Consider the following 27921-nt stretch of genomic DNA (forward strand, 5'->3'; position numbering starts at 1 on the left):
TCCTTCTACCTAGACTCCGAAGCTCCCTCAAGTTTCTCCATTCTGAAGTCTGCTTGGACAGCCCTTCCTTGGATTCTGCCAGTCACTCTATCACCATGGCAATAAGGGCCTTTTATGCTAAGGTTGGCAGAGTCAATGTCTGACACTTTCTCCAAAGAGTCCTAAGTGACACACTCCTTCTAAGCAATCTTCAAAATCTGGTCCTCTGCTCACTGCCCTCGCCTACTTCTCATCTACTTTCTGGCAGAACTGTCAGTAGCTGAATGCCTTCTTTGTGACATGCCTTCCACGTGCATTGTCACTAATCTTAATATCAACAATGCAAAGATGGTATTCTTGCTACTTTATCAACGTAGAAAGTGAGGCAAAGAGAAGCTAAGCAACTTGCCCAAGGTCACACAGCTAGTGAATAACAGAAATGGCATTCTAACTGGTCTATTTACTGCCCTCAATCAGTAAGTGGAATTGATTGAAATTGAGATCAACATTTCACAGACTCCTGGGGCGGTGAAGATCTTACGCACTCTCTAATGAAGCATTTTCATTTTCTTTCTTTCTTTTTTTTTCTTTTTTCTTTTTGGTCATAGACTGTAAGAAACATTTTACATCACAACCGTGCGCACGCACGAACTGACACCATTTGCGTGTGTGAGTGTTTGTAAAAGGAGGCAGGGCCAAGCTGCATCTTTCAAGGCTCATAATAATGATTTGTTTACTTGCATAATGCGTGTTTCCTAGGCCACACCAGCCGGATGGGAGAGCTGGAATCAGAACCAGCACAGGCTGTTCCTCTCTCACTCTGCTTTCATCAGCTCTCCCAGAATCTCCAGCTCCCCCACAAAGCCCCTGTCCAGTTTCTGAGGATGCCCAGGGAACGTCGCACACATGCTCCCAAACACACACCAGATCCTCATTTCCCTTCTCCTGTGCTCTGGCTCCTGCTGGGATCATCCGCCAACTCCTCTGTGGGGCTGTCACTGCTGCTGGGTCACTAGTGTTGAGCTGCTCCTGGTGGAAAGCCCGGTGACTTTGGTGATATCTGAGTTACGCACTTGCATGGGGACGCTGTTGGTCTTGTATCTCCAGTGCCACAGCGCTGTGTGCAGTTCCTCACAGCACCCACCTGCAATGCCGCGATGCCCACTAAACTAGGGAGAACCCCCTCTGTGACAGGGATCCCAAGCAGATTCCTCTTACCCCTTCTAACTTACACACGTTCAAGGGCAGGAGGCTGAAAACAATCTTTGTCCCGTGTTTAGAAGCACCTTCTTTTTCTCCAGCTCTGGACCTTGTCCTTGGACTGAGTTTCGATGTCGTAGTCTCACCCAAATTGGTGAGTTCTTTCTTTCCCAGGAGGATCCTTGGTTGCTTTATGCAAATAGACTCTTGGCAAGGCCACAGTCTGTCATCCTGCCCAGAAGTGCCTGCTTCCTAGAGTGAATACAGACTTAAGATAAACCCATTTTTATTTGAGAGCTTTGCTTCCCAGGTATCAGGAGTCACATGTTCAGAGTTCAAGTCCTGTTGCAGCAACGATGATGATGATGACAAATCTTTCCCATGTATCCCATACTAAACACTTTGGATACATTACTGGATTTAATTCTGCCGACAATTCTGTGTGATGTATATTATTATTCTCATTTTACAGAGGAGAAAACTATAGCTTAGAAAGCTTAAATTGTAGCCTGTAGTCACATGGCTGGCAAAACGCAGAGCCAGCCCTGGACCCACTCAGCTACTCCTCCAGGCTGGGCCTGGCATCGAGCCTTCCTCAGCCTGGCCTCCCAGACCCCCTGGGCCTCCTTCCAGCTCTGCTTTCATCCTTTCTAGGCCAATCTCCCAGGGTCCCCACCACAATCCACAGGTGGCTTATCAAACCTTATCTAAAGGTGTCTGAGTTTGTGGAAACTCCTAAGCCTCCATCCTCTCGATTCCCACAACTCTCTGAGCCCAACCAGGGCTTCCTGGAGAAGGGGGAAGTGTCATCAGCAATAAGAGCCCCCTTGCCAGGCCCCTTAAGACTTTAACATGGTAAACTGCTCTCCCTAGCCCCCTCCTCAGATCCAATCCTTCAGTCAGGACTTTGTCTTTCCTAAAAGGCCATTAGCAATCTACATGACAGGGTTAACATTTTGCCTGATCTTAGTGGGTTAGTGGGTGTTTTCATTGAATAGGGAATTCAAGTCTGGGCTTTAAATGCCATAGAAAAAGAAAAAGTTACTGTCTTTTCAGAATGCCCATTGTAATTTGTCCTTAGAGTCCCCACTCCCCTCCCCATGGTCCTTTTTCCACTTGAGCTGACAAACTTAGCCACCAGATACATATAGCAGCAAAGTGAAGTTATGGATATGATTTCTTTCCCTCATCCATTTGCCCTTCTGGCTTACTCAAGTCAAAAATAAAAGACTGCTCACACTTTCTTTGACCATGTCTAAAGAGTACAAAGCCAAGGTCTGATCAAGCAATCTTGATAATTTGATACATTTGAAGGGGAAACACAGGGTGCGAATGATCCTGTTTAACCTCATTGATCACTTTAACCAGGTATCTGTGATGGTGTCACCCCACACAGAGTGGTGGCTCTGCTCCTAACCGTCCGAATGACCTCTCAGTAACTCAGTTTCCTCATCTATAACATTTTGGAGATCGAATCTGAGAACTCCAAGGTTCCTGAAAGTTCTCCGGGTCTTTATTTTATAATTACAAAATGCATCATTTACAAGTCAGATAAGTTAGGGGATGGGTGGTAAGAATAAAAACAATCCTCTATAAAATTTTTACCACATAATTATTTTTATGGAGCAAATTTCCACTGTGCACTTGAAGCAGGATGCAATTTACAAAAATCTGGCTTGCAGCCAACTTTTAAGTGACACTTTTACCATTTCAAGTAGGGCTTGCCCGTGGGTCACAGTCTAAAAACACTCTCATATACTCCCTCCCTCCCTCCCTCCCTCCCTACAGAGACTTTGACAGTGAAACATTAGTAGAATCTATTCTAAAATCATTACTTATCTTGGATTGAGGTGTTTTTTTTTTCCTTTTCTATAAAAATGCAACATATTTATATACCCTCAAAAACTGGCTGAATGATAATAATCTACTGGTCCTTTTGAAGCACAAACCAGATTAAATCACTCCTAAAACACTGGAGGGGTGTCCGTTGCTCCCTGGGGGGAGGCCAGGCCCTTGTGTCTGTTTGCCCCACCTAGAATGCTCCCACTCTCTCTTTCATTCCCCCTTACCTAGGAACTCAGTTTAATCATTACTTCTTCAGGGAACTGTCCCCAGACTCCCTTGATGAGATCAGATCCCTCTATTGTAACTCTGAGATGTGATGTGACATTTCTTTGGATGAGCATGTCCTGACCATGAATAGTTTCTCTGCTCCGTTGTCGCTCTAGAAGGCTTACTTTTTGCACACTGTGTGCACAACGCTGTCCAGGCACTGGGTTCACTGCAGGGTGCCTCCCTTCATGAAGCTTACAGTCTTCTGGGTAAACAGACAGAAATCAGCTACAAGAATGAACATGCCTTTGCTGCTCCGCCCCCCCCCACCCGCCTCCAGAGTTTATAGAGATTAAACAAGTGATAGGCATGAGCATGGGGCATGTGATGCGAGGGAAAGGGGGGATGGGTAAACTGACAATGCATCAAGCTCCCGTAGAGGTTGAGTTTATGTCATAATCACACCTTTGCTCAAATGTTCCTAAGAACATGTCTCCGCTAAGAAGCTGAGCAGGAGACAGGATTGCAGGCTGACATCCCCTGGCCAGCTGTGCCAGCTCTAGGGATGGCCGACTTCAGCATGGTAAGAGGACCCACAGTTTATTTTCCAACGTGTCCTCCAAGCTAAGGGTCTTCCCACCCTCTTGGACTATACCGCCCTATCCCAATGTCAAGGACTGTTGTGGGTTTTTTTTCTTCTTTAAATTAATTTCCTATTCCAAGGGTACATTCTCTTTTCCATCAAATGTGACAGTAACGTAGCCTACCGTTTTGATTTAATGTTCATAATATTTATGGAACACCTTGGCGACCATCCTCATTTCACAGGCAGGGGATCAGATGCAGGGATAACATCAGCTAGTTTGTGGCAGAACTGGGACCTCAACGCCAGGTCTCCGGCTCTTAGTCCAGTGCTTCCCCCACCCTGTCTGAGCCTCCTGGGCTAAACCAGGATCTTTTCAGGGCCCTGAGAAGCCAAAGTTGGCTGCCTCCTGCTGGCAGGGAGCTCTTTCAGGCTTCTGGTTCCACTACTAACGCAGGGGGAGTGAGAAATGAGGAAAGTGGATTATGCACAGAGGCAGTCCACACTGCCATCTCCACACCTCATTGGGGAAGGAGAGGATGGCTTACATATGGGGGGAGGGAGGTATTATGATAACCAATAATTCATAACTGTTGATAAGTGTCAGAAAAGTATTTACTCACATTCATTCCCTGAAAGTCACATTCTCCATGTGTTCTCATTTGTCTTTCAACGATGGCATCAGTCAGGTAGATTCAGCAAAAACTACCAAGGTTTTAGCCAAATGCTGCAGAGGGAGAGAGTTTCATTTAACTTCATTTTTCCAGCCAGGGCTGGCTCCAAAGCGAGTTTTTGGTTTGCTACATGCAAAGCAAATTCCCAGAGGTTTCTGAGACTGCCGAGATCTGATACAAGATGACTGCTCCCACCCACCCACCCACTAATAAGACAGAAAGCCATCCTATTTTTGGTAACAATTAAAGAGCCTCCCCGTGCAAGCGGAACGCTGTTTATTTTCTGTTACATCACTTCACTTTGCCTTTGAAGGCTGGTCTGTGCTCAGTGTTCTCGTGGTGATGCAAGTCGGCTCTCTCCTCCAGCCGTTGGGTCCCTCCCATCACACAGCACCTCACAGGTCTCTTCCCGGAGCAGCGCATTGCTGGAGCGAAGAGCAGCTCACGAATCAGCTGCAGGTCCCCGGTTTGAAAAGCAGAGATACAGAGAGGCAAAGGAAAAGGGTGGACTCCTGTGTGACCTGGTCTCAGAGCAAGACAATCACCAGCTGAATTCCAGAAGCCCTGTTCATGTTTGGGGATATTTTTTCGACTGCATGGAATCAGAGAGAAGCCAAAGGATGGGAAATGCCTGCATCCCCCTGAAAAGAATCGCTTATTTCCTATGTCTCTTATCTGCGCTTTTGCTGACTGAGGGGAAGAAACCAGCGAAGCCAAAATGCCCTGCCGTGTGTACTTGTACCAAAGATAATGCTTTATGTGAGAATGCCAGATCTATTCCACGCACCGTTCCTCCTGATGTTATCTCATTGTAAGGCCCGTAAGCATTTTGATATCTAATTTACGATTTAAAAATTCCAGCCGATGTATTTGGGGCTTTTTGTATGTATCGGTAGGAGGGCATGGAGAGAGAAATTCCTCTTGCGTGCTTGGCCATTTGACAATGCTAACATTTTGCTGCATTTAGAAATTTTGATTTTTATTAGCTGCTATGGAACCTGCTTAGAGACCCCCCAACCCCTGAACATTATTGTGGGAAACCTGTAGCCGATTCATCTCTCCTACTTCATCTGGGAAGGAACAGTATCGTACTTCATAAAATAGTGTCAAAATAGTGACTGTTTTGCTAAACCGGATTAACATAAGGTTTGTTCTGTGTGTGTGTGTGTGTGTCTCTTTGTGTCTGTCTGTCTGTTTGTTTTTTGTTTGTTTTCTTTCAGATCCTTTGTGAGATCTGGTTTTACTGAAATCTCAGAAGGGAGTTTTTTATTCACACCATCGCTGCAGCTCTTGTGAGAAATATTTATATCATGACTATTTTTAATATAGCATATATTTGGATAAGCCCTCTAGTAAAGCGATCTCAATATTAATTTTGTCAAATGTGACTGTGTTTCTGGAAAGAAAAAGAATATCAGTAAAGTAAGAGGTAGCTGGGTTTGTTTGTGACTTGACATGGGCAGTGCAGGTTGTTTCTTGCAAGGGTAAATTTGCTAACCTGTAATGCTGTCTACTTTCATGGCTATTTATGAAGTTGTTGGAATGTTTGCAACAATGATCCCAATTCCATGCCACTATTTTACTTTCATTTTTGACTTGGGAACTTTGCTTATTTCGCCCTGGAGTTTTTGAATTAGTCCATACAGAACCCTGCGTAACATATGCGCTCAAGATGTTGTCTCCCAGGGATCTGGGGCCGGCTGCTACCCTGTATGATTTACCATGTGGGGAAAAACAAATCCGGGTTCCTTCGAGGTAACTCCTTAATATATTAACTCTTGTGAGATTGTTTTCTAATCTCCTGTAATTTATAACTTACAAGGAGGGAAGGAAAATATTAATATAGGATAGTGCAAAGGATTAGTCTTTGCTGTATGTTTTGAGTTAGCCACGAGGGAACCACATATTCAGTCTATGTCTCAAAACAGTCAAAAAACAATATTCGACTAAGAAATCAGATTTCTCCACAGGCACAATGTCACATGTATAATTTGTTTGGACGTGTAATGTTGGGGCCATTGGAATGCTCGTCCTTAGAGCAGGACCACGTGAGGGTCAAGAGGTCCCCTGGTACTCAGGTATCAGGCAACAGACTAGGGTTGTAGTGACATGGGTCCAGGAGGAAATTTAGCCAATTGTCAATCAACTGAGTTTTGGCTATCTGAACTGCATGATTCAAGACCCAAATTTTTTGCTTGCTTGTTTTTTGTTTTCTTGCCTTAATTGGCCATCTTGGCTGTTTTAAGTTATATATAGAGAGACAAACAGCATGATTTGAAATTGGAGAGACCTGTGTAAATCTAACCCCACTATTCATTAGAAACTAGACATGGAATCTTGTGCAAATGACTAAATCTCTCTGAGCCTCAGTCTCCTCATCTGTAAAATGGAGGTGATAATGCATTGAAGGAGTGTTACCAGAGATAATCAAGATTTAAGTAGATAAAATGCTTGGCATCAGGTATGAAAAATTGTTTACACATTTTACAAAAGGTGGAGGTTTAATTTTTTACATAAAGCTATAAAGCTAAAAAAAAAAAAACCTCGGTTAAATCTGTTAATATATTGCTTTATCTATATGAAATCCCAAAACTGGTTTGTCTATGTCATTGATTCACAAACCCCATCAGGTGTTATGACATTATGTAACAATGTTGGCTAATGTCTTTCTACCAGCTAATGTCTTTGAGTGATACACAATTGAGTAGAATATTCTTAAGGGATTTACCTGATTGATGGCTAGTGGTGTGATTAGGGGAAGTGTTTACACATCAAACAGACCCAAAAAAGAGTCAGGCAAAGAGCACATGAAGAGGCAAAGTCTCCAGTGCTGGAATCCTTCCATAGCGTAAGAATTGGTTGTATCTGAAAACGCGATACATTGTGCTTCTGTTGTCCACTTGTTAAATAAATAAATGGCTCATTTAAAAAGCATCCTTTTGATGAGCTGAGGCACCTCCTTCCCCCCAGGATAGTTAAATAGATCAGTCCTTAAAACTCAAGAAGGGTCAGTCAACACATACTAATATTCCAACACTAAATAGACATTAGCTGTGACACAGAAAACCTGGATAGAGCAACCCCATCAGTCAGAACACCCCTACTTTGTTTTTGCTGGAGGACCAGCCTCACAGGCACAGATGCCGGACAGTGTTATAGGAATAGTTACCGGCTGCTGCGGGGTAATGTGATTCCACGTATTTAGAATCACAGAGGGAAGCCAAGGAACTGGTTTTTAAATAGCCCACACCGAGTGTGTGCCATGCCCCTGTGTCCCATGCTCTGAGTTCCTATGGAACATTCCAGCCCTTATTTCTAAAAGCAGTTCAGGTTTCAGAAATAACAAAAGGGCGAGTGATTCTTGCCCGGTATGTCCTTACTTAACTCACATTGGGTAACCTCAACATGGCAGACTTGTGCCAGGGCAGAGCTTATGCAAAAATGTCAGGTGTCAAAGTTTGTCTCTGATCTCAGGACCCTGTTTCCTAAAGATTTTGCTCCCTATTCTTCCTGCCCAATGTTCTCTGCTTCCTGCTCCTCAGGAAAGGGTCTAATAAGCTGATTTTCACTGAGCAGGAAATAAATTCTAAGGCTCCAAATACGAATTGTGCCATAATCATAACATTGATGGGACTAGATGGTTCACAGACAGGAAGAGTTCTCCTATGGGGTAGGGCCATCCAGTGCCCTGAAAAACCCATGTGGGCTGCCAACTCCCCGTGGAACATGAAGACAAAGGGGCCTGAATTTGCCTTTGCATGACTTTTGCCATCAAACGAGGCCGGATCACACCAGCCATTGCTTGTGTTTTGCAATGAATTCTAAAGCATTTGTGACTGTGGACTAACCTGTCATATCCTGTGAAGATGCAAACTTCAGACTCAGTTCTGCTTGATTGACACACAAACACAGTTGGTTTCTTGCTCTGTTTTTGAAAAGGGAAAAGAAATGACCCATTCCCATCATCCACGCTAACAATCTGATAATTTTGTTATGGGTTTTTCAGACCTTCTGCAGAAGCATGATGAGAAGTACTTTTTGAAATGTCAGCTCCAGGTAGTGAGGGAAACGGACGCAGTGCCTCCTTAAGTTGCATACCGTGTTTTGGGGGAAAAGATCCTGGTAGGCCATGGCTGGCAATGTGCATTGGAGAGCAAGAACAGCAAAAGCCCAGACTCTGTAGAGAGGAGAGAAAGAATAGAATTATCACCAAAAAAAAAAAAAAAAGAAAGAAAATCATCAAATTAGTTGTACAAAACATTTTTAAAATGTCTTATTTACGGTTTTTAAGCAGCAACAATAACAAAACTTTGCCTAAGAAAATGCAATTTCATTCATGTTTTCCATAGGGCCAGTCATGAAGCATAACCAAGGAGAATGATTATTCACTTGGGTTTGATTTTAGCGGTGGAGAACAGTGCTTGGAGTGAATGCAATCTACAGAAATGTGTTTTCACACATTAAAGCCCTGTTCTTCTCAATTACAGACTGAAATCCCCAATGATAAAGGCTCATTCCAGAAGTAAAATTCTAACTGAAGAGTATAAAATGTGGCCACATTTCCATTCATTTATAAAATGTTTAATAAACTAAATCCCTCCAATTCTTATGAGAGTGCTATATGCAGGGAATAAATTACAGGGTTGATTTTAGTATCCTGCTATATATATAAGAATTCAGTGTGGTCAGAAAAAAATTCTACTTATTCCAATGAGATTTGATCTTGTTTGAAGCAATAGAATTGATCCTTGTGGGGGAGAAGATATCAAAAAAATCACTATTTCTTTTCTTAATCCACAATCGGCACACAAGTACATAGTCCATAAGAAGTAAAAAAACTAAATAAGGAAAAAGCAAATACCATGAACAAGGTAAATAATAAATCCATCCTTATTAAGTTTTTATTGTTTAGTCCTTCAAAATATTCTTTGTCTGGGAAAATATATCCATGGCCTATCTCTTCTTTGCAGTGATCAGCCCCCTTTCATCCTTAGGTTACAAGATTAAGAAAAATGTAGCACTCTTTTTTTTAATTTTTTTTAATGATTATTTGTTTTTGAGAAAGAGAGGGAGAGAGAGAGAGAGCACAAGCAGGGGAGGGGCAGAGAGAGAGGGAGACACAGAATCCGAAGCAGGCACCAGGCTCTGAGCTGTCAGCACAGAGCCTGACACTGGGCTGAAACTCACCAGCCATGAGATCGTGACCTGGCTGGGCGCTTAATGACTGAGCCACCCGGGCACCCCATATGTAGCACTCTTTGATGAGTACTCAAGCCAGACCTAAAAGCTAAGAGGGCTTCTAGAGGAATTATTTGCTGGCTGTGAATGAGCCTGTTTTGGTTTATGCCCAGCTGATGCCCCTCCCCCCAACAATAGACCAAGAAGTAAAAATTTCAGCCAGCTAACTAGGTTGTTCTGTCTACAACTTGCCTAAGGACCATAGATCTGATTTTGAGCTTTTTAATTAATTAATTGTCGTGACTGCAAGCTGACACTGTACAACCAATGTTTTCTCTGAAAGTGTATTTCATCCTTTCAATTATTCAAGCAAGAAACTTAGGAGTTACCTGCCCCTTATCCCTCACTATCCACTTCCAACCAGACAAGTCCTCTCTCAAACAGGATGAGAACCTGCCACCTCTTCTTCACCTCAGGGCCATGGCCCTGAATGAGGCTGCAATTCACCCCTCAGGCCACTGTGGGAGTTTGTGCACTGGGTGCCTGTTTAACCCTCCTCCATTAGTGTTACTTTCCTGAAACACAGATCTCATCAAGTCACATTTGTGCTTGGAAATGTTTAATGTTTCCCTAGAAACAGAGAAAGACTGAACATCTGAATTGGTATTAATAGAATTTGGCTATTGGTCCAGGGTCATCTCTCATAATATTGACACCACACATACACACACACACACACACACAAACACACACACACACACACACACACACACACACACATTCTCTCTCCCTTGGCTCCATTTATACCAGACTGAAGTACCTCATTCCCTGACCTCTATTTTCTCAAGCTCTATAGATTTTACAGATGTCTCTCGTTCTTCCTGTCACTTACTAGAGTTCTTTGTGCTTGTATCTGCCCCATGTCTCTGGACATCATGGAGGGTTATCAATAGCCAAGGTCCTACAAAAGAGCCCAGATGTTGTAAGTCTGGACTAAGCATGTTATTTGTTGGATTCAATCCATATTTCCACAGATTTTATGCTTAATACTCTTGCTTTCCTATCAGTAGATAGTCACATCCTTTTTCATGTTCGGTGTACCCTATCAGATTTCACATGAGCTAATTGTGTGGAGAGCTAGAAAGTGAACTGAACCAAAAAAGAAAAAAAAGTGAAGAGATTTTCTTCAGCCTCAGAATAAAGGTGTTGTTCACCGACTCAGTTCCCTCCTTTTTTAAAAAAAATTTTTTTAATGTTTATTTATTTTTGAGAGAGACAGAGACAGAGCACGAGCGGGGGAGGAGCAGAGAGAGAGGGAGACACAGAATCTGAAACAGGCTCCAGGCTCTGAGCTGTCAGCACAGAGCCCAACGCGGAGCTTGAACTCACAAACTGCGAGATCATAACCTGAGCTGAGGCCAAAGCTCAACCAACTGAGCCACCCAGGTACCCTCTCAGTTCCCTCCTGCATACTGGCACCTTAAGTTGGGAATCGTCCCCCTTCCCTAGGAACCAAGGACTATTCCTACAAAGAGAGTAATGGTTGGGTGATATTCTCTCAAGCCAAAGAGAAGCTCCCCAATCTGTCCTAGGGACCCAGGTTGACCTAGAAAGTGTGGGATAGAACACAATGTGGGGAGCCCCTGGCTCTGAGGTTCAGGTTACTGGAGGACTTCTACCCTCCTCCCTCCTGAAGACCTAGATATAGACTAAATTTGAGTGGGTCAGGCAGAGAGTCTAGTCAAGAAACTACCTTGCTTTTGGGACCAGAACAAAATAGTGGAAGGCAGACTGCGAGGCACGGCCACATCCTCTTCCCCAGGAGAGGCCAGGGCCAGTAGAAGTTTACCTGGAGACCCCGTCCTCCCTGTTCCCTGCCTCTTCACTTTCTTTATGCTTCCCCCCCCCCCCCCCCCCAGCCCGTCTCTTCACACCTACTCCTGGGCTGTCCCAATCCTCTCTTCTGTGTCAGGTGTGTTATTTGTACATAAAAATTATACTTTAAAAAAAAAAAAGAAAGGAAAAAAGCATGGTGTTATGATGTTAAACTTCACCAGAGATTTCCAGTATACCAGAACGTAAAAGGCAAAGCTTTCAAAGCCTTTCCTGAGATGCACTGCCTGAGTCTCTTCTGTCCCACTTGGACTTCTACTAGGCCTTTGACATGTAAGAAATCAAATATTTCTCCCAGGTTCTCTATTGATTCTGGAGGTCAACTAGCTTCTCTCTTATGAAGGGTAAAATTCCCCCATTATCCTGTCCAACAAGACATCCAAAGGGAAATGTTGCTTAAGCTTAAAGAGTATGAAGATGAAAAAAAAAATTCATTAACATAGGGTAATTTCCTTTTTGACTTATTTATATTTGCTTAGCTAAAAGTATTTATTCATTGCATCGTGGCAAGCAGTAACAAAATGAAAGCAAAAAGCTTCCCATTTCATAAACACATTTTTGGATTCTGCTATGCAACAGGCATAGCATTGGACTTTGTTAGGGACACAGAGATGAGTGTCACCTCCCTCCCTGACCTGATATGGCAGCTCTCAGTTAACAGAGATCCCTAATAAGGTAAATTATAATTGCCTGATTTTGAATGTATCATAATGTAGTCTCTTTTTTAAACAATTTTATCGTAAACTAGTCTTTAAAAAAATTTTTTTAATGTTTATTTATTTTTGAGAGAGAGAGAGAGAGAGAGACAGTACATGAGCAGGGGAGGGGCAGAGAGAGAGGGAGACACAGAATCGGAAGCAGGCTCCAGGCTCCGAGCTGTCAGCACAGAGCCTGATGCAGGACATGAACTCACGAACCATGAGATGACCTGACCCATGAGATCAGGACCTGAGCCAAAGTTGGATGCTCAACTGACTGAGCCACCCGGGTGCCCCTATTGTAAGCCAGTCTTGATTGGCTTTCTCATTTTGTTCAAAATGATATCCAGTTGATTGGTGATGATGGTGACTTGTGCCAACTGTTGAGATATAGGCTACAGAATGATTGAAGGGGCTTTGTGGTGACAGCTGTGATATCCAAATGGCTAACCCTGGAGAGCTGGCAATGTGGCAAGTAGCAAAGAACACAGGTTTTATGGTGAAATAAACATGGGTTCGGTTTCCACTCTGTTGCTTAGTAGTTCTATGAGTTGGAGCAAGTTTTATCAAGCCTCATTATCTGCATCTGCAAAATGGGGACTAATCATAGATTGCACAGGATTACAGTAAAGATTAAATGAAGCAATAAAGCAAAAAAATTTTCATTCAAAAATGAAAAATAAAGTACTTGGCACTGTGCCTGTAAGTCAATATTAAATGTTAGCTTTTATTATAGTTTTTGAAAATCACTTTAGTATATATGGGGCTGAAGCGAGCACTGAAAATCACTTTAATTTGACTGACCACAACATTAGATTAGCATCCGATTGTATGGGCTGGGTTTGCTTAGGATCCTAGATTCAAAATTGTGTTGTTCTACGCGTAGGTCTCCATCAGAACCTGCTAAGAAATCTTTCCTTCAAATACTTCTGACAGAAAACATGAACTATTTACCTTTCTTGGGGTCAGGGACAGAGAGGAAGCAGAATGCTGTCACTTCCTCCTCATGAAAAAAATGCACCACATTTTGTAAAACATGATTTTGTTCAAAATAATGAACACTGACCAGTATTCAGATGAGTGGTTCTGTGACAGGATAGAAAGAAGTCTGCGCTAGAAGACATTTGTTTCAATCCAGTTCAGCCATTAATGAGCTTTCTGAACTTGGGTTGGTCACAAAATGTCCATGGGCCTCAGATTTTATATGTAGAGAATACCAGAGATAGACCAATTATGGTTCTCAAACTCAACTGCCAGCGGGGGTTGGGTGGTAGCATAAATAAAGGAATCAGCTGGGTATAAGACCTTAGGGCCTGGTAGTGACTGGGGTAAACCAGAGAAGACATGCCTTGCCTAAAAATGACATCCTCTGCTCCAACTGATTATTGCTGATGAGAATATGGTACATGAACATGGGGTCATATTTTCCTTATTTTCAGGAAAAGGCAAAAATCTGGAAGCAGATTTTTTTTTAATTTTTTTTAATGTTTATTTATTTTTGAGACAGAGAGAGACAGAGCATGAATGGGGGAGGGGCAGAGAGAGAGGGAGACACAGAATCAGAAGCAGGCTCCAGGCTTTGAGCCATCAGCCCAGAGCCTGACGCGGGGCTCAAACTCACGAACCGTGAGATCGTGACCTGAGCTGAAGTAGGACGCTCAACCGACTGAGCCGCCCAGGCGCCCCTGGAAGCAGATTTTTTTAAAGGATAAACACCAAATAAAATGTAAGTTGACATTTTGAAACCTTTACATTCAATTAACTAAGGCGTCTTCCTGGCTTAAAACAATTCTATTGTATTCTGTTCTATTCTACAAATAGAGTTACTTTAAATTATAATATAGAAAGTGGTCTTGTTAAAGAAATGGACAAAATTTATTGTATCAGTTCTAACAAACCAGTAAATTGGATTGTTAAATGAAAGAGCCTCATAATATGGAATTGACTATTATAGAATCATTATTAAAATAATAATGTAGTTCTCAATTTCTCATGGTGGCTGATGATAAAACAATATTTCACTATCCCTCCCATGGGCAGGGACTAGAAAGGAATTGTGCCTGTTTGCATGGCGAGATGGCAAGTGTTTGCCTGTGTCAGGTGTGATTAAAAAGCAACGAACCTTTAAAAAAAATAAACAGACAAGAATTTGTATGTACAAATAACTCTGGAGTTGCAGCGAATTCCTGTGGAAGGTCATAGATTCCTCCCTTCTATGCTTCCATGGCAAAGCATTTCTAGGTCCTTCTCTGAGAATTGTCTTTGCTGCCACTTTACAAGCCATGCAGTAAAACCAGGCAGTCTTTTTAGGGGGTTTTTGTCATTTTTGAATCGCCTGATGCTAAGCACTTTATAGATCTCTCTCTCTCTCTCTCTCTCTCTCTCTCTCTCTCTCTCTCTTTCTCTCTTTTCTTTAACTTCATCATCACAATAACCCTATGAGGGCGTATGATTACCTCCATTCCACAGAGGAAGCACTGAGTCCTAGAAGGGTTTTAGGTAACCTCCTCAATGTCTCACCCTTCCTAAGTGGCACATCTGGGGTTTAAACCCATGTCCTCACTTTTAATTACTTTCGTCTACTTCCTCTTGAACATGAATCACCGGGCTTGACTTTGCACAGTTCTGTTCCCAAAATCCAACCCCCTCTCAAAGGGTCAACCTTTGCCATTAATGAGGGTATTCAGGGGAATGTGTCCTGATTCCTGGACACAATTAATGAGAAGGAGTTTCAAAAGCCCTTTGAAAGAGTGGCAGCATTACTGGCAAGAACATCTCGTTTCCCTAGGATTCAACTCTCATTTGTATGTGTAAGCTCTGGTCTCCTTACTTGAAAAAAAGAGAGAGAGGAAAAAAATAGTAAATGAAAAAGGACTTATATACTTTAAAGTTATGCCTTAGACCAGCATTTTCTAAACCTGTGTCCTGTGGAACAACTGTCCTGAAAGAAATGCGTCTGTGCTCAAATAAATTTGGGAAACTGCACTTTTTACCCCCACCTTGACTATTCACAGGCACTTGGGCTTAGAAAAGCCTCTGGAATTATTTCATGTCATTTCACTTTTCTTAACATCTCACAGGATATTGGGAATCTATGCCTTTGGTATGCATATTATTTATTAGATTAATTATTTGTACCCCACCTTCTTTTAGAAAGCCTTGCTAGCAGTGCTTAGGCAGATACAAAGAATTCCATCTTGGAGGATACATGAAACCATTTGTCTCCATATAAGGCCTAACTCAGACCATCTTGTTAGTGTGGATTCATCGGGTGTGAGATCTGGGAGGACGCCTCCCTGCCACACTGTCCACCTGGTCAAGCAGCTTGGCACACACAGCTTCTCTGGCACCTCCCAGTGGGTGCTCCATCTTCCTGAAGAAGTAGATTACCACTTGCAGCATGTTAAAGGAAAAATGCCCCTGAACTTAAATCTACACTCTCACCGTTTTTGTCTGGAGCAGGTTCCATCACAGCTATTTCCCAAATGGCTAATCCAACATTTCTGTGGGTATGTTCCGTGGAATATTCGTTTTACATAAAGCTCAGTGATAAAAGGGTCCCATGATCAATAAAATTGGGAAATTGCATATTTCATTCCCTTTTGAAGAGTCTCTGTTTAAGGATAGAAAGATCCGTGTAATTAAGATTATCTTCAATTATCTTCACTTACTCACTTTTCCCAGACTTATTTGGATTTTTGTTGTTGTTGTTGTTCACGTACAATCTCTCAACCCTATAAAGCCTCATATTTCAGGGAATATACTCAGGGAACAACTGGGCAAGGCTGTTCCAGATTCGTAGCAGATAAGTGGGCAGATCTGATGGGATTAAAAAGAGGAAGCATGGCCTTGCCTACGACCATTACCAGTCTAAGCACAGAATCCCAGCTCTGCCAGTTACAGGCTTCAAATTACTTTACCTCTCTCACTTTGGTTTTTCTTTATATTTTAAGAGGAGAATATAAAACCTAAATTAAGTGTTCATTTTAAGATTAAAATGAGTTAATAGATGGCAAGCTGCTGAAGATGAGGCTTGTCACAGAATAGGCTTAAAATTTAAGTCCCTTCTCCTTGGTGCTTCAAGACCAGGGCAATACACGCTGAATTTACACACAACATCAGGAGGATGGGCTGTTGACTAGTAATGCCAACTCCTAGAAAGGAAAAGTTTGACTATCCTGGGATGAGAGGTAATAGACTATAAAAGCAATGAGGTAGATCCATGCTCTAATCTTTGCTAGTATGCATGCCAAGAATATTCCCAAGGGAATCCCTGCAACTCTAACACCTACATTCTAACCCTGGCCCTGCCACTGATAAAAGATGTATGTGACCTTAGGTAAATCACTTAACTTATGGAGACCTGTTTTCTCACCTTAAAAAAGAGGAATTGGGGGCACCTGGGTGGCTCAGTTGGTTAAGTATCCAACTTCTGCTCAGGTCATGATCTCACAGTTCGTGAGTTCAAGCCCTGCATCGGACTTTCTGCTGTCAACACAGTGCCCACTTTGGATCCTCTGTCTCCCTCTCTGTGCCTCTCCCCCCTCTCAAAAATAAATAAACATTAAAAAAAAAAAGGAGGACGTAAACTACATATCTCTCTGGAGTGCCCCTCACCTCCCGCCAGATTTACATGAAGCTAAAGTAGGGTTGTTTCCTATCAATCCAGATGAAGAGGTGGTGGTCTACTTAAGTGTCAGCTGAATTGCACTGAAAATGTTTTGCAGGGATGAGAGACCAAAAAAAACCCCAAAACCAAAAAACCGTGACATAATGTGCTCATGTGTGATGCTTCCCATTTTAATGCTTTCCTGTCTTAAAAACATATTTTTAAATATTCAAGTGTAAATTATTCACATGGCACATGCACTTAGAATATGTGCATTTAACTAAGGTGAATCATCAGCCTATCATTAATTATCATTCAACCAGCCCTATTCTTTTAGATAAAGGAGAATATTAGTAACTGAAGGGGCTGAATCATTTAAGCACAGTGAGCTCTAAACAAGTTGGCAAGCTTTCCAGCTATGCCCTTAAATCTTCTAGCAGCTTATAGCCTGTGTGGCTTGATCTCTCATTTACCTATATATGCATATATAACACATGTTGCATATGTGCCTGGAATTGTGCATTTTTGTGTCACACACACTACCCATGGCTGGTTAATTCCTTGGACGATGCCCATAACAGTTCTCTTGGACAGGTGACAATCTCACTAGACCTCAGTTTCCCTAGCAGTAAAACTAAGGTTCTTCACTATATCTAACGGCTCTTCCAGATCTGATGTTTTATGTCTATGCTCTTTGATTATTCTCTGGCAGAAGCATTGGAGACATGCTCACGTACATTCTCTCAGGTAATTCTTAGAATCTTCCGGGAAGTCTTTTGGTTATCATAATTCTGATCTTGACAGATGATGAAACAGATTCACCTACTTTATGTATCGTGTACATCATAAGTGACAATTACAAGCTTCGAAACCAGATTCTCTAGTCTATATCTGATTAATGCCATCTCCAAGTGAAAGTACTGGCTGATCACTCTTTTCTTCTTCATGCAGAGTAGTCCTTACTGAGGGGAGATTATATGGGAGAGCCCTCCTAAATCATCTCCATCGTCCTCCCCCCCCGCCCCCGCCCCAAATAGCCAGAAGAATCTGCTCTGGCCTAGAAGACACAACGCAGGCCACTCGTGTGTGAATGACAATTCTAATGGTAATCGAGATATCACAAGTGACTAGAGGGAATTTGAAGTAGTAGGTATCATTAGAGTCAGGGGATGCTGGCACATGGCCAGATCAGCAGTCTGGTTGGAGACTAGGGGAGATTTTCTCAGCAGGATTACTCCTCCTATTCAGCTATCTGCAGCTCCCCATGCAGAGCCCAGTCCTACTCTTCCATGAATGAAGCCCACAATGCTACAAGCATAGATTCATATATATTTGAAGCTGGAAACAACCTAAAATACCTTGTCTTGCCCCCTCATTTGACAACACAGCCAGGAGAAGTCTCAAGGCCACACGGAGTATTTATGGTTAATTCTGGGAATTAAGAGCCAGTCTTCCTGATTCCCTCTTCACTGTGCTCCTCCTGCGGTCCCTGGAGAGGTGAGGAACCAGGGCAGGAAACCACTTCAGCGGCGCATTAGTCTTGGCATCAACACATGTGCCCGCCCAGTCCTTTTGCTCTTGTGGACTTCCATCTCCAGCCTCTTGGCTGGACGTTGGGCAGCCTGAAACTTGACCTTCTTCCAGGGTAGCTAGATCCTAATTCTCTGATCTTCTGCTCATTTCTTTACTTCTCTGTTGTTACCTCGGTTTCCCTCAGGACTCTGAGCTCCGCGCTGACCCTGTCACCCACCTTTTTGTTCCTTTGAATTAAATGCTCTGGTCCTAGCTTTTGAATTCAACCAGGAACCCCCTAACAATTTTATGGCCTTGGTGTTAATTTATTGCTTGCGAAGACATGCGACCCCCACACACACCCCCTCCTGCCATCTAAGCAGTTGGATGTAGGCACCAGAGGGAGGAACTGGAGCTTGAGGCTAGCAGATACTTTTCAGATACCATCCTCTGTTCCCACTGCGATATTAACAATAAAATCATGAAAGCTTTTTTAAAAAACCTATCATTGATAGGGAATTTTAAGAATATTATTCTAAATGCTTGAGGCAATCAAATATGCAATTTGAAAAGATTATTACTGGGGGGTGGGAGGCAGGGGAGGGTGGGTGATGGGTATTGAGGAGGGCACCTTTTGGGATGAGCACTGGGTGTTGTATGGAAACCAACTTGACAATAAAGTTCATATATTGAAAAAATAAATAAATAAAGTGCTCTTCTCCAAGGTCAGAGCATTCTTGATGGTGATGTGATATGTGTTATCAATAAAAAGTATATATTTCATTTTAAAAAAAAGATTATTACCTATCAAAACTTACTGGATGCTTTACTCAGAAGTAAAGTCATATTTCTAAATAGTTTCATTTTAAATCAGAAAGAATAAACATATATGAATTGAACACTAAGCTAAATATCCTAAGGAAAACAAGAGAAAATAAATAATAATTAGACAAAATAATAAACTAGAAAGCAATTGGAATAATAAATAAATCCAACATTTGATTCTTGGGAAATCAATAACATAGCAGACCTTTGAAGGAAGCAACACTCACAAATGGAGAGAGCATTAATTATTCAATAAAAGGTTTTGAGTAAGTTTGGGTAAGTATTTAGGAAAGAATCAAGGCAGTATCTCACCTCATATTATACATAAAAGTAAGTCCCAAATGGATCAAGGAGTCAAATGTTTAAAAAAAAATTTTTTAAGGGAGTAGATGTAGGTAATAGTTCATTGATCTTTATGTAGGAAAGAACATTTTAAGAATAAAAGCAAAGAAAGAATATGTACCATATGTATGCATATCAATATCTTTGGGTAGTATGATTATGTAATCTTTAGTTTTTCCTTTAAGCATTTCTGTGTTTTGCAGAATTTCTACAATGAGCATATAGTGTTCATAAGCAGAATACACCAAACTGCATTCAAAAGTTTTAAAGTCTTTACTTGAAAAAAAAATACAAGTTTAAAAGGTTTTAATATCACTTTGAGACTACTCACATTAATTAGTTCCTTAAAAAGGGGATTATTGTTTCATTGTATTTCTTAAATCCTTATGAGCCGAACAGTGTTGTTACGGTTGTCTGCCAGAATGTAGCTATTAAGTCATTATGTGACCCTATACTGACAGGCTACCAGGTGTGTCAATACCAGGGCACTGGACAAGGAGTCTTGGGCCTCATGACCTTAAGCAAAGCTTTTCACAGCCCTCTGATCCTCAGTTTCCTCTTGTCAAACAGATATTAATATCTCCTCTACCACTTTCACAGAGTTTTTCCAAAGACCAAATAAGATAATCCAGCAAGAATCTATGAAATATAGGCTATTATGAAGGCAACAACCATCATTTAAAGAATGAGCTATTGCCTGCCTGGAATTAACAGTTGGTATGTACAGTCTTGCTAAATCTCCTTCTTGTAAGGAAACATACACTCCCTTGGTTGCAGAGAGGAAATAAAGTCCTCCTCATTCCTCCTACAGTCCCCTTTCTTACTGAATTCATGAGGGTGATGACTAAGAGATATAAGTGCATTACCTTTGGGGGCAAGGTCAGATCGGTCAACACACATCCCTGTGTGCACCTCTACCAAAACTCTAGGGGGAAATGCCTGATGTTTTCCTTCCCTAAGAATAGAGGAAGTGGCAGAGACCTCACAGGTTCCCATAGGACCAGAGGTGAAGAGCAAATTCTAGACTATCTCCACACCAACCCACAGGATGGCTGCTTGGCAAGCCTATGGGGTCTAGATCTCTGATTTGTGCCTCAGAGTATCAAGTTCATTCAGATGGTACATTGGTCCCCACCAACCCTTCTATGATGCTGCTTTTGTGAGCATGGTTGTCAAATCTGAGTCATATTATTGCAGAGTCTTACTACATGTAGTTATGGGGACAGGACCATCCACAGCACCTCTATGTCCCAGAGCCATTGCTCCAACTAGACTTGCTACAAGGAGCGAACTGCTCTCTCAGCCACCACAGGTAAAGAGGGGGTAGTGTAAGTGACCTGGAAGGGAAGCGTACCATATGCAGCCCAGGCTGCATATGTAAGAGTCACCTAAGGAGCTTTTAAACATCCTCACGACCAGGCCACACCCCAAGTGTAGAATTTAACTAGAACCCCTCAGGGTAAGAACCAGTTACCACCATATTTTTAAAGCTTCTCAGGTCTTTCCAAGTGCAACCAAGATTAAGAAGCTGTGGCTTAGGATCTAACACAGACCTAGGCATCTCCCCTGCTTCAACATTCACACAACCTTCCCTTTGCAAGGCCTCCTCCACATTCTGCTCTCTCGTAAGTGTGCCTGGCTCATACTTTGCCTGCCAGGGAGCTAACTCAACCCTGAGGCATCCTTTCTCCTTCAGCTCCTCTGCTGGCTGGCTCCATCTCTGTTTGCTGATTCCAAATACCCAGGAAGGGACTTATCTTTAGCCTAATTTGCCTTTTGAACCAGGGTATTTGGCCCTTGGGAGGCTGACTGACCCCAGGATCAGCTATTCTGGATAAAGACATGAGTCCTAGCCCTAGTAATCTGTGGAAAGGGACAGAGTTTGTGCTCTATAAAACATGCCGCCTTGATCTGCTCTAGGTCTGTCATGTGTGAAGATGGTATGGAGTAGCACAGTTTCCTTTTAACAGGGACTGTGGGATTCTTTAACAACTGGCCCAATGGCAAATCATAATATTGAAATCAAACATATTTCAAGAAATTCATAAAAATTAAGGATCAGAGTTTCACCCTCTTTATAGAACATGATTTTTAGTCTTTTAAGTATACATAGAATAATAAAATGGATAGCCTATTCAACTATATTTATAATGTATGTATAATTTTATACATCTTTGTCTACAGAATCCTTGTCCATAGAAAACCACAATTGAATTTAGAATTGAAAGACTAAGATACTCATTATTATCTTAACCAGAGTGATTATTTTTTAGTTTTTATTAAGAAACTTTTTTTATTGAAATGTAATATACATAATGAAAAGGGTACATATACTAAGTGTTTATCTCGATGACTTTTTAAGAATGTTTTTCAGAGAAGTTTTAGGTTCACGGCAAAATTCAAGAGAAGGCACAGAGATTTCCCATATACCACCTACCCTCAGACATGCATACCCTCCCCCATTACCAATATCCCCCGCCACAGTGGGACATTTGTTACAATTGATAAACCTACATTAATACCCAGGGTCCCTAGTTTACATAATGGCTCACTTCTGATGTTGTAGATTCTAGGGTTTTGACAAATGTATGATAATATGTACCCATCATTCTGGTACCATACAGAGTATTTTCACAGCCCTAAAATTCCTCTGTGCTCTACCTGTTCATTCCTGCTTCCACAACACTGTGGTTTTTTATAAAGTGAATATCTTTGTAATCAGCATCCAGGTCAAGAAACTAAGCACTATCATTACCCCCAAAGACGCCCCTTGAGCTCCCTTCCAGTTACCACCCATCTCCAATGGTAACCACTATCTCGATTTCTGGCAGTATAGCGAGTTTTGATGGGGTTTGTGGGTTGTTTTTGTTTTTGTTTTGTTTTGGTTTTGTTTTGGTTTTGGTTTTGGTTTTTTTGTTTTTTGTTTTTTTTTTATTATGTTCTGGCTTCTTTCTCTCAACTTAGGTTGGTGAGATTCATTCATATTTTTACATGTAGCTTCCGTTTTAGCCAGAGATTTTAATCCTTGAAATATCTAGTTCAACAAGCATTATTTAACCAGGAACTGTGCTCAGGGCTGGGGACACAAAAGTAAATAAGGGTAAGCCCCTGCTCTAAGGAACATTCAATCTAGTAATGTAGTAATGACAAGAATTTAATGTAAATTGAATTCTTTTGTTTAACAAATATTTATTCAGTGTCCACTATGGGATGGGCAGTATTACAGGTGCTAGGGATAAGCAATGGACACGCAGATACAAATTCTACTGGGAATCCTCTGTTTTATTTCCCTGACATGCGTGGGCAAGTTCTGCCCACTAATATCTATTTCCTGCTCTGTTTTGCATCTAATTTCAACATAAGGGGAACTAGTGCTGAAAGCTCTTTCTTCTGGTGACTTAGAGTGTACAGTTTTGAAGTGGCTGCCCCAACCATGGGGCAGTTTGTAAAGCAGTGAGCATGGGAGGTATTTCTCAGTATCTATTTTTGCCTTATTCTATTCTGTCCATCACTGATACTGCCTATTCAGAATGAAACAAAGCTCTGGAACATAAGGAAGGCTTTGGATGTTACTTGGAGCAAAGCTGAGCAATCTTGTTTTTCACAACTGTGAAGTAAGAAGAGACAAGTGCCAGAGTTATGACTGGAATCATAAACCTTTGAATTTGTTGTAATAACTACAAGCATCTAATAAGTATCATTATTCATTAGTGTTGACTTTTCAGAGCCTAGTCAATGACTTAAGTATAAAGCTATGATGTTGGAAGAGGAGAGAAAGAGAATCCAACATCACTCCAGGATTGATAGCTTAAGATGAAATGGAACAGAGCATCTAGTTTTATTTATTTGGTTCATGTTTCCTCCCCTTTTTATGGAAAATGTCAAGCACATATAAAAGTAGAGATAATAGTAAACTTCATTTCCATGTATCTATGTTTTACCTTCAAAGATTCTCAGTCATGATCAATTCATCTCCAACTCACTGCTTTCCCCTCCCCTGATTATTCTGAAGCAATCCCAGATGTCAAATAAAATTTTCAAAAATGTTCAGGAAGTAAGATCTCTTAGTATTAATCTCCTTAGAGGTGAAATCACCAAGCTGGTTAGTGCCAATTATTTTTAATCCTTAGACTTCAAAAGTAAGTCAAAAAGATTCCTAACAGAGAATATTGGACTTTACATAGTGCAGTTAAATGGGATGTATGAGATTTGAATTATCAAATTATGTCAAACACCTGGTCTAGTCCATGACCTAGATCACATTTTGGATAATAGTTACAAGTGGAATAAGAGGTTCCCCCGCACAAGAGCCTTAATGTGTAGATGGAACATCACTTGAACCCATTATAAATTTGTCACCAGTACATTTAAAACTTTATTTTTAGCTTGTATCTACACTTTATCTAATGAATTCCATAAATTAATACTCACTCAAAAAAAAAACACCTCATCTTTGTATTATTTGGCCTATAATCACCTCTTTTAAGTCTGTCATTCAGAAGCTGGCAACTTTTCCAAATTGTTCAACAGGATGCTGGGACTGCTGGTTGATGTTCCTTTTCATCAGTAATTTCAAAACCAAATTCTTGTGGATCTTGACATTGCAAATAAATGTGCCCAAGTGAAACTGTTTTTTTCCCCAACTATTTAGTAATAAATGGGTCTAAACCTTTTCCTAAGCCTCACTGTTTCCCATCTTCAGCCTGTTCTATTATCTAAGAAGGATGTTAGTTGATGTTCATTGAGCCAGTGTTGATGGCCTATCTACTGTGAGATATCAAAGCAAAACTAGGCTTTGATGGAGCTACTTTTCCAGGGCTTCCAGGCTTAACACCCTGAGGCACCATTGTGTGAGCTGATCAGAATGTTCCAGAAGTTTATAGAGCAAGAGGGAAAGAATCTGTTAGTGTCTTTGTCATAAAAATGTGCAAAATGTTGCTTTGGCTGCTTTGACTGTCATACTTGTCCAGTTATATCTCAAAAATGTTACTCAGGGCATGTGACATCCATCACTGTGAGAAGTGGGACATGAAGACTCTATGAGTATCTGATGAAGAGAGAATTGGGGGTAAAAAAAAAAGCTTCAAAGATTACCTAAATAAACAACACTGTGGAAGACAGACACCTAGACACTTTTCCATACACAACTCCCATTCATTTCTTTAAGACATAATAGCAGCAAAGATTGACAATCTGTCAGGTTAACTGTTTTCATTGTGTACTTTTTCCTGGGCAGATTATTCACATCGAACTCCTTTGATGTGATCAGTGATGATGCTTTTATTGGTCTTCCACATCTAGAGTATTTGTAAGTAAAAAAAACTTTTCTTTGACATAATGATTCAGGACAAGTCCTCTTGGGTTCCTACAGCTGTCTGACAACAAATATTATAACTTATTGCAGATTCATAGAAAACAACAACATCAAGTCCATTTCAAGACATACTTTCCGGGGACTAAAGTCTTTAATTCACCTGTAAGTATGAATGTTGCTGTTACTTTTTAAGCTTACTAACAGACAATGCAGTTTGATAATCTGTGGCTAAAGCGCCCACTTAATGGGTAGTCCATGAAAATTTAAGAAACCCAAATGATTTCTCTCCATGCATACTTGCCATATCTCCCTGTCATCAGCCAGTGTGTGTCCAAGAAATTGATTACTATTAATAGGATTAGCCTAATCCAACCATAATTAGGAAAATAATCTAATGCAGGGAAGTTGTGTGACTGAAATAACTTTTTAATTATCTACTTCATTACTCACTTCATGGATAATTATGGATTGACTATATAGCTTAATTTGATATGTGCTGTTTTTCTTTTTCTGTGTAAATCCTGACTTTATATACATTTAAATATATGCTATACCCACCAGCAATGTCTACACAGTACCTGAACAACTTGTTTATAAATTAAATGTTTAATTATTCAATGGATGGCTAGAGGTACAACTGTTGTTCTTAACAGGAGACAATTTTGCCTCCTAGGGAACATTCATCAATATCTAGAGACAGGTTTGATTGTCACAACTGGGGGCTGTCCTGTGTATTGTAGGGTGTTTAAGAGCATTGCTTCCCTCTACCCACTAGATGTCAGTTACAGCCCCCACAACAAAGAAATATCCAGCCTAAAATGGCATAGTGCTGAGCTTGGGAAGCTTGAAAAACATGAACAAAATAACTTATTTGTCCTAGCCTCCCCCACCGCCTACACACACACACACACACACACACACACACACACACACACAAATGTATTTTTAAGAAAGCTAGAGGGCATGGGAAGAAAAAGCACTAACATTTATTAAGTCCCCACTATTATGTTGGTCAATTTGCTTTACATGGACTTTCATTTAATCCTGTTAACAATCCTGCCAGATAAGTAAAATAATCCCCATTTTAGAAATGAGAAAACAGAGACCTAGAGGTGATATGTGACTAGTGAACTGAATAGCTATGGGATTATAGCATCAGTAGTCGAACTGCAATGATTATTCATCCATTCAAGGCTATTTTTCAAGTGCCTAATATGTGTCTCATTAATGTTGAGACAAAAGTCCAGGAGATCCAAATGTCATTCCATCAACTTTAACCTGTTCCCGCACAATACCTCACTATCAGCTCTGTTCTAAGCCCCAGGATCTATAGCAGGGAACAAGGCAGACAAAAATACTTGCCTTTTGAGCCACATTCTAGTGTGTCCACATGGTCCTAATGCTTCTTCTCACCAAGCCTTGTTTCAACTCCTGTTTGGATTTGCAACAAGGAAGGGGGAACTGATGGCCAGATGTATTATGCACAAATCATTATACCTTTCAAGTCTCCTGTAAAAAGTAATTACAATAAAAAATGTTTGCTAGGCTGCTCTGCATATCAATGATATAATGTGATGCAAAAATAATCGTGCATGGTATATATGTTATGCCATTTTATCACAGAGCCAAACACCACCAAACCTCATTATTTAGAAAATGATAAATAACAGAAACAAATATATGGAAGAAGAAATGAAAGTCTTGATCTCAACTTGAGAGCTTCTTAATTCACATAAATCCCATTCAACATAGCTTCTGTGTGATGCTTAGCATCATGAAGGGCTAAAGGAAGGATGCAAGATCCAGGTATCCTTTCTGGGAACTTGCAGTATAAGTCTTGCCATTCCCCTTGGTTCACTCAAGTGTATCTTCTCTTCAGTCTAAAGGACTGCCTGACCTGGAAAGAAAGGAGGAAGGAAGGAAGGAAGGAAGGAAGGAAGGAAGGAAGGAAGGAAGGAATGGTTAATGAAGGGAGAGAGGGAGAGAAAGGAAGGAAAGAAGGGGAAGAAAAAATGGAAGGAAAGAGGCTAGAGATGAGGAGCAAAGGGAAAAAGAAAAAAAAAATCTATACAACACCCTAATGAAGAACATCTATTTTGTTTGACTACAGACTGTTGGGTCCATCAAATGAAATGGGAATTGAAATTTGGGTCATAATGAGGCCCTTTATAAGAAGGGAACACTGGTATAGCGTGTGCTTAACATCTAGACATTTTCAAGCTCAAGGGAACACTAAAGTCAGTATTCAAAGGGGCATGAATCTTAAGGGTCAGACGGTGAAAGGAAAGATGAACCTCTCTGACCAGGTGCTAGAGGTGGGAAGGTGTTATGAGGGAACAGGTTAAAGTTGACTAAATGAATATGACCCTTAGGTCTCTTGTATCTTTATCTAATACTCAGATTGACTCATATGGCATTGCCAATATTAGACTGTTTTTTATCTACAAAAATGCAATGCCATATGGTTCATCCTAAATAGTCTTTAAGAAAGTGTCACACAAAGATGAATAAGATCCAATTCCAACCTGGAGAAGCTCAGCCTGGAAAGAGGAATTAGACAAACAAATATTTTCTCACTGAGTGCCTTTGTCCCCAAGTTATATTCTCCTTTCCAGTTATGCCATTCTTTGAGCTGTACTCCTTTCTCCCTTCCTTCCTTCCTTCGTTCCTTCCTTCCTTCCTTCCTTCCTCCCTCCTTTCTTCCTTTCTCTCCTTCCTCCCTTCCTCCCTTACTTCCTTTCTTCTTTTTTTCTTTTCTCCTTTCCTTTTTTTCCTTTCAAGGAGAGATGGGTAGGGAAGAGTTGAAGCCTAAATGTCCCTCTGACTGCTCAGCACGTCAAGTTAATTTTCCATTATTTACCACCTATAAATAAATCTGGCATCTGTTGGAGCCATTAGTGTCCTTTTTAAGATTTTAGGCTTCAAAGTGCAATTTCCTCCACCTCGGACCAAGTCTTCCAATCAAAGGCAAGCACTGAACCAGTGAGGAATGATCACCTGACCCTCTAAATTGCACATACTGGAGGAAGAGTTTGCCAAGTTTTTTCAGGTCTTGACCTCAT

The 27921-nt window shown here is 41.1% G+C and overlaps 1 protein-coding gene across 1 annotated transcript in view; it reads left to right on the plus strand.

Annotated features, from left to right (window-relative positions):
* The first annotated feature begins 4831 nt into the window (after positions 1 to 4831).
* Positions 4832 to 27921, plus strand: part of LGI1 (leucine rich glioma inactivated 1) — a 38696-nt gene continuing 15606 nt past the window's right edge. Inside the window, exons 1-4 of the mRNA XM_049646440.1 lie at positions 4832 to 5299; positions 5709 to 5780; positions 24782 to 24853; positions 24950 to 25021. Coding sequence (XP_049502397.1) covers positions 5085 to 5299; positions 5709 to 5780; positions 24782 to 24853; positions 24950 to 25021 — 431 coding nt within the window. The 5' untranslated portion in view covers positions 4832 to 5084. The remainder of the gene's footprint in view (positions 5300 to 5708; positions 5781 to 24781; positions 24854 to 24949; positions 25022 to 27921) is intronic.

Source organism: Panthera uncia, chromosome D2 (assembly GCF_023721935.1).
Source record: "Panthera uncia isolate 11264 chromosome D2, Puncia_PCG_1.0, whole genome shotgun sequence".
NCBI lineage: Eukaryota > Metazoa > Chordata > Mammalia > Carnivora > Felidae > Panthera > Panthera uncia.